A 13,240-nucleotide genomic window follows, 5' to 3' on the forward strand; every position below is an offset into this window, starting at 1 on the left:
CCCAGTGTGAATTTATTGCCAATGCCCTTTGGCTTAGCTGCCTTTATTGGTCTAGTATTACATAATGATCCAGGTTGTAGATTTCTTAATTGTTCAGGTAGTGGGACAAAAACTTCTTTTTCTTCCAACGAATTCTAATTTATAAAACTTGTAAATTTTAGCTTTTTGGGTCTACCTCTAGGTAAGTTCTTCACACTGTCTGTTTTCAAAGATATTTGATTATTGAAGCAATACGATTTCTAACACCGGTTGTCTTCTAAGCTGCAAACCTTTGGTTTTCTTTTTTCAGGTTTTTGAATTGTTGTAATCCCTTGTTAAAATATATACAAATATTTTTGCTATTACAAGGTTTTTGCTCTTTAAGCAATTTATTGTCTTTTCGTGCTGTTGTCTTTTCAAAGATATTTGATTATTCAAGAAGTCTAATTTCTAACTACAATTTCTACTAAGTTTCAAAACTTTTGGTTTTCTTTTTTAAGCCTTTTGAATTGCTATAATCCCCTTGTCAAAATATGTACAAATATTTTTAGAAGTACCAGCTTTTTGCTCTTTAAGCAATGTAATGTAAATTTCTCCATGCATGAAAATCTTCAATCTTTCCACATAAGAGTGGCAAGTGTGACAACGTTATTGCAATCATGATGTATAAAAATGACGTCGCTCACATAAAAGTGACGTCGCTTAGATTGCCTTTAAATATCTTTTTTTCCAAAATTTAGGCTCTTACCGAATTTTCTCAAACTTCTGACCGATCTAGATCATTGTTTAGGCCAGAATATCCCAGGATACCAATTTTCCCCAAAAAATATGTAGCTGTTTTCAAGGAAAAATAAATAAATACATACATACACAATTATTGCTATAAAGATAGTATATACATAGTAATATGTATATACTATAGTAATAGTATAAAGCGATATAATGTCTGTATCATCAAAATAAATAAGGGTGGAGTGTTAACACCACAATAATACAACACCGATAAGGTATATACGAAATAATTAAATAATGAAGAATTATAATTAAATGATAAAAATCATAAGGTAAATAATGAATGATAATAATGGTGAAGCTTTTAAAACAAACTTTAAGGGCTCGGAACTTTTTAATATAACGTTTATTTGTCTGTTAAAACCTAAAGCCCCCTAATATTTTGGGTTCCCTTGATATTTGGGTTAATAAGACAGGAAATGAGATTAAACAGCTTAATTATGACATTATGAATATTTACAGTTAAAAAGGGATATAAAATTGTGTTTGTTTAAAAAAATGATATGAATGTATAGACACAAATTAGACTTTTGATTTCAGATAACAAAAAAGTTAGTGCAAGAGGGCACGAGAGAAAGTTTACCTTTAGTCTGGAAAAGTGACTTTAATAAAATTTATCTTCGTTTTTAATAAAACACATTCAGAGTTCTGCAAATACGACCTCCTGAACACAACAGTTTTAGTTTCACTTGGTCTCGGTTATATTATCACAAAACGAATATTAATAGGGCTGCAGTACATCAGATTTCTTACAAGAAGGGTTCAAGAATGAATGGACTTATTCATGTTTATTTGCTTAAAAGATAAATAGGTTAATCCAAAATATGATAAGGGCTACAACAGTCCTCAGCCCAGTGGCCTATAAATTTAAACAATATTCCTGGGGGGGGGGGGCGCTTTAAATTGTTAGAACTACGGTTGACTTAACTGTAGTCAGTTAAGTATGGTTGACTTAACTGTAGTCATCCACATCTTATTACACACAATTTCCTTTCAGATGAGCCCTTAAACACCTCTCACTGATATTCCAGTGCCTCACTAGTTGTACAGAAGGATAAAACATCAGTGCTTCACATTTGAAGTGCTTCGCAATTAAGAAGAAAAAAACATCAGTGCTTTACAACCATAAAAATTTATTTCCCTTGTTGTTCAAGCCAAGGGACTGTAAGCTTCCTTAATAAGGGTTTTCGGTCATGGTTATTCCAATGGTGTAATTTTTCTTTCGATCCAATTTGGCTTCAAAATAATAAATTTTTGGTTACTATTGGCCAAGGTTCGTCTTTTACTAGGTTGCAGCTGTCACTGCAACCAAGATAAAATTATGATGCAATATTCGAAAAATTGTGTGATATAAACCAAAACTCTAGAATAAAAGAAAACATAGCATTAGACGGAATAAAATTGAAACCAAATTTACCGGTAGGACCCCCAGGGGGGTTTCTGAACTTGTGAGTTTTGTCACTTGACCAAGCAATTCCTGTTTTATTCACTGGAACCTCTTCCATATTGCCTGGACTTCGAGGATTTTGATATTGTAAAGTCAGTGTATCTAAAAAATACCATTATGAGTTTAGAATTCTAAATTCCAATGTGCTTTAGAAAAGAAGGAATACAAAGGAGCAATAGAGCTTTTGTTGGGTGATTAGAAACACAAATAACATACGAAAAAGCAACATAAATATATGTAAATACTAATCAGCAAAAAGAAACCAGCTACACTCTTTTGGGCTATAAACTAAAAATGGGATAATCGGTTGGTGTTATAAAGAGCTGATAGTAGTTTTGTGTCGCTTAATCTAAAAATGGGATGATATCTCTATTTTTGTTTATGGCATTTACCTCTTCACTCTTTACCCACTCCGATAAACGTCTGATTTTTCTAAATCCTCATTCAAGGATGACCCCTGGCGAATTCTCTGACGATGGGTATAAAAGGCTGGAACAGTAAGACTTGGCGCTGTAGTATGCTGTTAGTAGTGTTTTTGGGTTATAATCGAAAAATGGGAAAATTTCTCAATTTTAGTTTATGGCATTTTCCTCAGGGAAAAGCTAGGCATTTTACTAGACTTATAAATGCAGGAAAGTAACAAGTGGTATGTTTCCTGCATTTAGTGCAAACAAATTTCTGATTTATAACTACTTAAGTCTAATTGTCTTTGATTACTGAGGAGGCAGCACCTGGACCCTAATCTCCATTTCATTATTCTCTTATGTGCATACCAGGTCTACGCCCAATCTGAATCTTGCAGATCCTTTTTTTTCTTATAAACAACAGCATTTAATCTCCCCTCCCACCGTGGCGTATTACAATTCAGAGCAATATATTATTTATTTGACAAATTTGTAATTCTATGGTAACAGATATATTGCCCGTGTGGAGAAGGAGGGCACGCAGTCGTGTTGGCCGCGGGCAGACTTGGAACCGCAGCGATCTGTCAGTAGTAGGGGTACTACAGATCAACTGCCTGAATAGGACAGTAGAGGTAATATATAGCAGCAAAAAGTCCTATACTCTCCATTGAAGATTATAACATATCTAAAATCACACAAGCTTCATGACCCCGCCTTCGCGCACGCGCAATGACAATTGTTTCCGACGGCTGGGAAAATGTGACGGTTTCGGAAACTTCCCAAATTGTGCGCTATGAAATATGTGTCAGGTTTGGAGAAACATTTCGCTACTCTATATTACCTCTACTGTGCTGAATAGATACCAGAAACTTAGAAATCAAATTGCAAAACACAGACTGGTTTACAGCCACCGTACATCTATCAGGCTGGTGGCAAGAATGGTAATAACCAATCAGTTTTAATAATCAGACCTAAATAATCGGTTTTGCCTATGGAAGGCACCTTGGAAACAATTGCTACTAGCATGGAAGGAAAAGCTCAATGAGCTCACAAAATACATGCTGTCAATCAGACACATTCACAGGATTTTTCCAGGGGGAGGGGTCAATTAAAAAAAGGGGGATTATAAAGAAACAAAATTTATTTGATGATTCGAAAAAGAAGTGCCCAAAAATTCAAGAAAATTTTGGATTTTGGGGAGGGTTGGACCCCCTCCCCCCTCTCCGCGTAGATCTGTAGTATTTTACAAATTAGTACGTCTACAGGTTAGGCAATCTCCTTCAAGCATTTGGCCGCGGTAATTCAAAAGAAAGTATGTGACATCTCTGGTCAAAGTGACATTGACAACTTACAGTACCAAGCGCAATTTTTGTCAACTGATTAGCTTAATCTCGTTTTCTATTGTCTTCTTCGATTCTCAAGATAATAAAGTTTCTCTTTTTTTCCAAAATGTGTTATACCTTCTCTTCCCAGACTCAGGAGTAGCTGTTTTTTAATGATTTAGAGATCAAAATTCCTTTGGTCCAATCTCCCTTCATGCGTCTTATTTAGAAAAACGAAGTAGCAAAAACCTTCCCTATACAAACAGCAGTTCGTTGACAACAAGCGAAAACCCCAAACAGGGTTGTCACACGGTAAGAATAAAAACCACTAGATGTTAGTGATTTTTTTTGTTAATTTAGTGTTAGTGTAAATTTAGTGGTTAAGTTTGTTAATTTTCGTCAATAATCTAGTGATTTATGTGCTGGTTTAGTGATTTTATTTGTTTCAGCATAAAATGACTAGAAATACTGATAAATCTCTAGGAGTGGCAAACCTGCACCCAAGATGTCTTTCACAGCATTTTACACTCGAATAAATTCCAGTATAAATACTCTTTGAGATATATTGGAGTTATTTCCAAAAAAAAAAAAAATCCTAGGAAGCTTTGGAGGATTGTTGATTCTTTATCAGGAACTTAAAGCAAAATTCTCTTTTGACCAGTTCGTACCCAAAAATTTTATTTTACTTCGATATATACCGATACAGTCCAAAAAAAAAAGAAAAACCAGGAGAGATTACTTTTTATGGTACCTTGGTAAAACCCTCTGGTTTACGCATGTGACTTATTTTCGTAAGCGAATCACGCCATATAGTCCAGGAAGGGAATCGTTTGACTAGGAACAAATGGCAATAGAAATTATTCTTTCATTGTCCGACTCAGAAAAATGCGCGGATTCCAAATATGCAAAGTTTGCTCATCTAGCTGTTTCACAAATATGTTTTTTTTTTTTTGTTGAGGTTGATTTTGAGGAGTTGAATTTCATGCTTTCATATATAACCTTATAACAATTGAACTTATGTAAAGATTTTTGAATAAGATCATAACGGTCTTGAAAATCAATGTTATTTTAAAGTAAAAATAAAGCTGCCACTCATCTTTTTAGATTGTATGATGAACATATAGAGAAATACAATTAATTATTTTCTTAAGGTTCAGGTTGACTTTGAAGATGTTATATTCATGTTTTCATATGAAGGTGTACAACAACGAAATTAAAGTCTAAAATAGGGTACTAGACCATCGTGATTATAAAAATCCCCTTTATTTGAATGTAAAATTAGAACTTTCATCTAAATATTCCATCAGTTTCATAATCCTTTTGCGACTGACGCGACCTAACAATCCCAGAATGTAAAAATCCTTCGGGCGAATCTAAATCTATCATTACAGTGATAAAACCTGTTCCATCGTGTTTTGCCTTTTCTGGCCAGTCGATTAATGGATAACAGGTCAAAGTTGCGTTCAGTCAGTGAGAGTTGTTTAGCTGATGGTGAAGTTCTCTCTCTCTCTCTCTCTCTCTCTCTCTCTCTCTCTCTCTCTCTCTCTCTCTCTCTCTCTCTCTCTCTGTCTCTCTCTCTCTCTCAATCTTAGAAACATTAAACCAGTTTAAATTTAGCTATATCTTTTTAGGTTGAACGATGAATGTATGGATAACTACTCTTAAACTTTAAATTGTCGATATGAATTGTATATTTTCAAAGAAGAAATAGTAGAAGAGTCGGGAAAGGTCGTTTTGGGAGAGAAAGGTGCAGACCCGGTGAATGAAGCTAGTCGATCAAGGAAGCGTGAAGATGTCACAGCAGTTATTAAGGATCCTGTCCATAAGTCATGCAGGTCTAGCTTCACAAACAAGAAATCTATTGAACAGTACTTGTCATCGTTGTCGCAGGTGAAACAAAGTCTGAGGCGAGAATCTTCCCGTTTATCTGGAAACTTCAACTTCAAATCCGATTCTCGTTTGCTCTACACCAGTTACCTTTGACAGAACGAAGAAGAAGGAAGACAGTTTCAAGGTTAGAACGATAGACTTTGAAAACAAACTAAGAGAGTAGTGTGGGAAGAGAAAGGATGACAGGTCAGGAGCAGTAATGACTAAAATTCTAGCTGACACTGCAAATCTACACGCTGCTGATGTAGTTTACCACAAATCCTGCAACCCAAACTTTTTAACGAAATGCAATATACTCAACGAGTATAGCAGAATTCCTTCACAGTCTGGAAACCTGGTCGACCACAGAACTTGAATCAGAACGAGGCGTTCGAGAAAATTGTCGAGTTTTTTCAGGCTAACGATGATGAGCAACTAACACTGAATGATCTTGTTAGCATGATGAACGAGCTCATGGGCGATTCACAGGATTCTGGATATAGTGAAAGATACATGAAAAAGAAGATGCGAGAGAGATTTGGTGAAAGCGCAGTATTTGCAGAGATAAACGGCAGACAGAACGTCGTTACGCTAAGAGCCACAGCTCATGCCATTCTCCACGAGCATTACTTAAAGCCAAAAAATCTCGACGTGGAACTGGAGAAGGAAGCTATCGTCCGAGCTGCAGCAGCTATAATCAAAAGTGATGCCAAAGGTATTAAACAACAAATGGATGTGTATCCTAATTCTGAAAACCTCGGAGAGATAACAGACAATCTCGAATACCTACCCTCATCTTTGTGGCTCTTTCTCAACACTCTGTTCGTAGGAGACAAAACAGACAGGAAGGTTGCGGCAATAGGTCAGTGCATGTTACAAGCCTCAAATTCATCGAGAAAGTTACAGCACCTGCTTCGTATGTTGAGTCTAAAGTTCTCCCTCCCACCAGTGATGCTTGCAGCTTCCACTCATTTCGAGTTTATTTGCAAGTTGAATCGTGAAAAACCCTGGGATGTAATCTCGACCCAGGCCAGTTCGGTTGGGTAATTAAGAATGGGTTATATTGCCCTATTTTTGGTAAACTCCCAGCTTCCCCCAACTCTCTTCTTGCAGTTTTTCACTGTAACTACAAAACCAACTGCTCAAACACGCAATGTGCTTGCAAAAGAAATAGCATGAAATGCTCCTGGGCCTGTGAAGCATGCATGGGAACCAGTTTTGCGAACTGGAGTACAAATAAGTTTCTTATAGTTGATGATCTTGAAGATAACGATGATCTATGAACATTGATATTTCGTTTTTTTTATAACATTTGTATATTATATAACTGAAAAAGTTGAGAGTGCTTTAATAATTAAATAAACCATCAAAATGGGTGATAGTTGTCATTCTACATTTTAAGACCGGTTTATTTCAGATTCAGCGTGGTTTAACACTAGGTGAGAAAATTCACCCTCCTCCCGCATACTTCCCCTTTAAATATTGATAACCGCTGTTTATCCTTGCAGTTAGAGATCATTTTCTGATTCAGCGTACTTTATTACCCCTAAATACATATTGTTTTTCGTGGTTCTACGCATTTCTGCAAAAGACATATTTCTCCTCCTCGTTATTCACCTCAACCCCAAAAAAACATATTTGTGAAACAGCTAGATGAGCAAACTTCGTATATTTGGAATAAGCACATTTTTCTGAGTCTGGTAGTCAAAGAGTCATTTCTATTGCAATTTGTTCCGGGTTAGGCCCTTTTTTCACACACTTCCTGGACTAATTAGCAAAAGAAAGTAAGTAAGTATGGCAACACTAGACACTCAAGGTCCAAACCGGTGGTGCTGATCTCCGTTTCGTGACCCTTGTTCCAGAAGTCTAATGGGGGGGGGGGCAGCCATCCAGTGCTTTCGCACACCTTTCCCGCTTAGCTTCCCCAGATTTCTCCAGGTACCCATTTAATAATAACTCTTTATTTCCATAATAGCTTATAGCTAGCAGCGGACGTCAAACAACAGGAAAATATAACACATGAGATCAGATAAATAAATATAAAAATAAATAAACTTTTTCACAACTTTTTATAGATTTCCTTTTCAACTAGTTCCTCATTATAGTGGTTCACGAAGTATGGAACAAACGATGATCGGTACCTTTTTGATGCCTTTCGGGGTGGGGGACAAAGGAGTTGGCACGACGAAGTGAGGGCTCCTCTACGTGTTTTTGGCCGACTCATCTGTGATTCCTGGAAATCCGGTAATATTTTCCGATGGACATCAGAGCTTAGGCATTTTTCCCGAAACGCATCGTGAGATCGTGGCGCCTTTCAGATAGTTTCTGAAGCCTCAGTTTCTGCAGGCTGTCCTCATAGGATGTATAATTTGCCCCAAGCATTATTTGGCACGCCTGCTTCTGAATATTTTCAAGCTTTTCGGTTTGGATAGCCGTTAGACCTGGGTGCCAAACGGGAAAAGCATACCCGGTTTGCGGTCGAATATACATACAATATAGACTGCGCATACTAAAAATTCAGATATTGAACCGTGGTTGGTATGTAATGAATTTCAAGTATAGGGAAGAATTTTGGAGGATAGACTGTATATTTGGACCCCAATTCAAGTTTCTTCTTTAAATTACTACTTGAATGTTCATTTTATCTTTAGTTGTAAGTCCAGTGTCTTCTTGGGACGAAATTGCAGATTTTAAAAAGCTAACACGTAGAATATGGCTCTTGGTTTCACTAACTGTAAGCATTACATCTTCAAGATTATGCTTTAGCTGGGAAAATATTGATGAGGTGGTGATTTCCTCTGCTAGGCTCGCTAAGGTGCGGAATGATATGCTTGACAGGTCGTCAGCAAACTTGTAGCGACTTTGTATATGTGCTAGGACGGGGTTAAAAACAATCAAAAAGATCAGTGGTCCTAATTTTGTCCCTTGGGGTGCTCCGCACCATATTTCTTGGAATTCGGATGCTTCATCCTGCGTGAGTGAAACATATTGGTTTCGATTGTGCAGGAAGCTTGCAACCATTCTCACAAGAAACTGTCGAGCACCCATTTCTTTAGCTCGGTTAATAGCTATCAGGTGTTGGATGCTGTCAAACGCCTTTACTATATCGCTGCGAAGGATTTCTGCGTATGTCTCTTCCTTCTCGTGATGTTTCATCAGATCGTCACGAAGACATACAAGATAGTGGGTAGTATTATGTCCAGGCCTGAAACCAAATTACTGAGGGTCTAAATTAGCTTCAATATCTTCATATAGATATTCACAGATAAAGCCTTCAAACACTTTGGAAGGGCACAGGGTTTTTGAAATCGGGCGCAAATCGTTAGGGGAGAGGGTTTTTTTTTATTTTAGGAATGGGAGTTATATAGGCTGTCTTGAAGCAATCCGGGAATGTACCATCTATTAGACATTGATTGAAACAGGAAGCCAAAACATGACTAAGCTCTTCAGAGCAATGAGCTATCAACTCAATAGGAACTTCTAAAGGGTAACTACTCTTTCTGATATCCAGGCGTTTGAGCTTCTCGTATACTTCATGGGGGCGAATGATCGGAATTTGTTCAATGGGTCCATTTTCAGGTAGCTCGTCAAGAGGTGGGTGTGTGCGACAAATATTTGAAAAATGTGTGTTGATCATATCAGCGCTCAGAGGTTCACCATCAGAGCCGTAGATTGTCAGCTGCTTTCGAGTCCGTCCAATAATCTCCTGAACCTTCTGGTGGAATCTAGAGGGGTTAGGCTTCCAAAGCTTCTTAACCACTTGAGCACCAAATTCCTTTTTAGATTTCTTTATTTTGAGACATATGACATTGCGCATTTTTTTTAGCCTCATATTGATATCCCAACTTGTAGAGCTCATTTCTCGATTTGATTAGATCCTTAATCTCTTTAGTCACCCACGGCTTATTTTGTGACTTGACCAGGATTGTCTTTTCGGGAAATATTACTTTATATTCATGGAAAAGCTGAGCAGTGACCTCTTGCATCATATTGTTGCCGTTCTTCATATTGAGGACTTTCGACCAGTTTTTCCTTGCTAGCCACTCTCGGTAACTCTGGAGTTGTTCTTGAGTATGTGGCGGTACTTCACCACTGACTGGGATCTGTCAGGGGGTTTTCTGCTAGGCTTCCATATTACAGTAAGGTGGTCACTCATACCAATAGCGGAGAGAGTGTAGGGGGGGATTAGAGAACTCCTCAATATTGGTAAAGATAAGGTCTAGTACTTTTCACTCGCGTGTTGGGACTTCAACAACTTACGTAAGTGAGAGTGAACTTGAGAGCCAGCTAGCCTTTAAATCATTAAAGTCGCCCAGGATCTGAATGGCAGCGTATGTGTATTGGGATCTTATGTAGTCAACCGAATACTGTAGGTAGAGTACGAGTTCCTTTCGGAACGATGCTCTTGGTGGGTAGTAGACGACACCAAAAATGATTGATGATACTTCTTTTGGTAAGTATCGGGGTTTTGTCCAAAGCCAGAGAACTTAGTGCTCAGGTTTCCTAGGGATAGGCATATTTAGGGCTCGATTCCGAATTGCAGACTTGCAGAGAAACCCAACTCCACCACCATGACTCACAATGGCCCCGTCCTTATTTAATCTGGGGAGTAGATACACATCGTACCCGGAAATAACCGTGCATATGTCAGACGCGGACCAAGTTTCGCACAAGCAAGCCACTTCAATGTCATTTTGTATGAGGGTGGTTTCCAGCTCTTCGACTTTATTCCCAAGAGAGCGGACGTTTGCAAGCAGGATTTTGGGAAATGAATACTTCTGCTTTGTGTGATTACAATCCTTTGTCGTACCGTGTAGAGTTTGGTGTCTTTGGGCATCCATTTGAGCTGAGCGCTGAGTATACTTGGGGTTGTATTTTAAGGTTGTAACAGGTGTTGGTTTTCACTTGTTGAAGGTGACCTTTTTGTTGATTGTAAGGTGGTGGGAGTTGTTCATGGAGTAAAGCTTGATTTATTGGTAGTGGGATTGAGCGGTGGAAATCAAGAATGGGCTGTGTTAGACTAGCGACTTGATGAGCTATGAAAATCGGTTCCTCGCTGGAAAATGGGGAGTAATAATTTGGTGTGCTGGCGGGATAGTTAGTCTGATATCTGGTACGGGCCCGTATGGTATAGCTTGCCATCTTATTGGGGGTGCTGGTAGCCACGGTCTTCGGTAGGAGGGAGGGGGAGCTATAGGATGTATGCTGTTGTCTTTCCTCGGAGGTGCGAGTTTCAACTGCATTAAGGGGACAATTCTCAGTAAACCATCTCCTGTTCTGATATCTTGTTCCCCCACTTCGGATTTTGCAGGGAACCCGTTTTTTGACTGCTTCGGGTGCGTTTTTATCGCCCCATGCAGGCGACGTTTAGCTGGCAGGTGCACTTTAGGACAGTTATTCACGAAGCAAAGACCAGATGAGAACTTTCGGCAAGGTTCTTTGTGTACCAATATACATTGATCGTTGCCACATTTTCCCCTATAGAAATCTGTGCAGATGTGCAGAAAGGGACAATCCACACTGTTTTGGCAAATTCCCCGGAGGTGGAAACGGCATACTAAGGGTTCTTTGATTTGTTCCTTTGGATTTTGGCTTGGGACTCAATCCTTTGGTTTGGGACAATCCACACTGTTTCGGCAAATTCCCCGGAGGTAGAAACGGCATACTAAGGGTTCTTTGATTTGTTCGTTTGGATTTTGGCTCAATTCATCTTGATCAGGAAAGATTTGGGTACTTTGGTTTAGTTGTTTAGGCGTATGGCAGGGACGTTGATAGCAGTTAGTACACTTGAACGAAAAGTACCGGCCCGACGGCTTCTGCAGAGCCAGTACTAGGTCTGCATCTATTGCAGCGCATGCACCGTGCTGCCATCTTTTGCAAGAATGGCATTCAAAGGAGGGGCTTCCCCCAGCTGGTATATCACAGGTGATGCACCTAGAGAGGTCAGGGATTAGCAAAGATTCGGATGGAGGCAAGCCTAAGGCAGGCACGTCATTACTGTTCTGCGTTTTTCTAGCCTCATTTACTTCTTCTGCTATTACTTCAGGAGCGGGTGTTATTGGTGGTTGTGAAACTGGTTCAAGTTTGGGTTTTTCACTATCACCGGGGTTCATAATGGCAAGAGTAGAATACGGGGGCTTAGTGATTACAATAGGACTTTCGGCCGACTTGGAGAGAATACTACCTGCTTGGGGGCGGAGAAGCCCGCTAGATCCCGCTGAATTGGGAATGGAAGTAGTCGTCTTAGTCGGTTTTCCGGTCACTTTCGGAGACGCAACAGTAGCATCATTTTTTGGTTTGCATGGAGGGCAAAGGTATGTGTTCTTTAGTTCTAGAGAGTATTTAACTTTACCGCATGTGAAATGAAACCACTTGTTGCACTTAGTGCATGCTACGCCACCGGTCTTGCTGGTTACATTGGCGGAGCAGATTCCACATGTATCTTTAGTCATGGATTCCACATGATATCAGTATTCGGTGCGATATATCAATATCCAATATCGACCAACGCTAGTCACTGGCACGATTTCCATTAACTCTCTATTGACTTTTCTTTAGTGATTGTACGAGTTGATTCCACTTTCTTAGATTTTCTTATTCTTTTCGATGATTATTTTTTTCTATTCCTCATTTGGTAGGCATGGAAGGGAAAATCCTAGAAAACCAGTTGTTTTTCAATCTTTCATTTTAGAATATCCATCACTAAGGTACAAATCCTCTGACAGAGTTGACTTTGATGATGTAATAGAAGGTTTTGGATCAACATGTTTTTCATTGTCATCATGGATGGTATTCATCATACCTTCTTTACTAAGTATGGCGTCGTACCTAGAGTTATCTTCATCTTCATGTAAATAGAAATCTTGTGAGCCGATTAATTTTGCTGAGTGTTCATAAATATTTGCTCTGCCGTCAATAAACCCCGTATCTCTTTCGTCGTCCGACAAAAATATACATTTTGCTAGTACGGGCAACACTACACAAGTGGGAAACGCTTGTACTATTTCTACTAGAATCAAGGGTGTAAGTGAAGACAACTAGAATGCCGTAACCATTTAATGGAGATCTACACTTACGGGCATAAAAAAATTCGGGGTAACACAAAAGACAACAAAATATTTCCTAACCGTAAAAATCAGATCATTAGCATAAATTGAGAACACAACATCCAAATTTCAACCAAGTGGTTAGTACATTCAAATACAAGCCATTGTAGCTGAGTGGTTAGCGCACTAGACTTGATACCCTTTGTCCGAGAGGACAGGGGTTCGAATCCTGGTGGCGCTGGTTATTTGGGTTTAAACGGAGGTCAGTGGCCTGACTCTGTAAGCTCAGCAACTCGAACCATGCTCTAAATGGGTACCTGGAACCTGGGAAGGTAAATAATAATAGTGTGCGAAAGCACAGAATGGCTCCGCCCCTCTTGC

The 13,240-nt window shown here is 38.9% G+C and overlaps 1 protein-coding gene across 2 annotated transcripts in view; it reads right to left on the reverse strand.

Moving 5' to 3' along the window:
- Nucleotides 1–13,240, reverse strand: part of Cdc50 (cell cycle control protein 50A) — a 141,767-nt gene that overhangs the window by 15,312 nt on the left and 113,215 nt on the right. For both annotated transcript variants that reach the window (XM_089096983.1, XM_089096982.1), the window contains exon 5: nt 2,189–2,320. In XM_089096983.1, the coding sequence (XP_088953109.1) occupies nt 2,189–2,320 (132 nt within the window). The remainder of the gene's footprint in view (nt 1–2,188; nt 2,321–13,240) is intronic.

Source organism: Artemia sp. Qi Xiang Cuo, chromosome 11 (genome assembly GCF_049724085.1).
Source record: "Artemia sp. Qi Xiang Cuo chromosome 11, ASM4972408v1, whole genome shotgun sequence".
Taxonomy (NCBI): Eukaryota; Metazoa; Arthropoda; class Branchiopoda; order Anostraca; family Artemiidae; genus Artemia; species Artemia sp. Qi Xiang Cuo.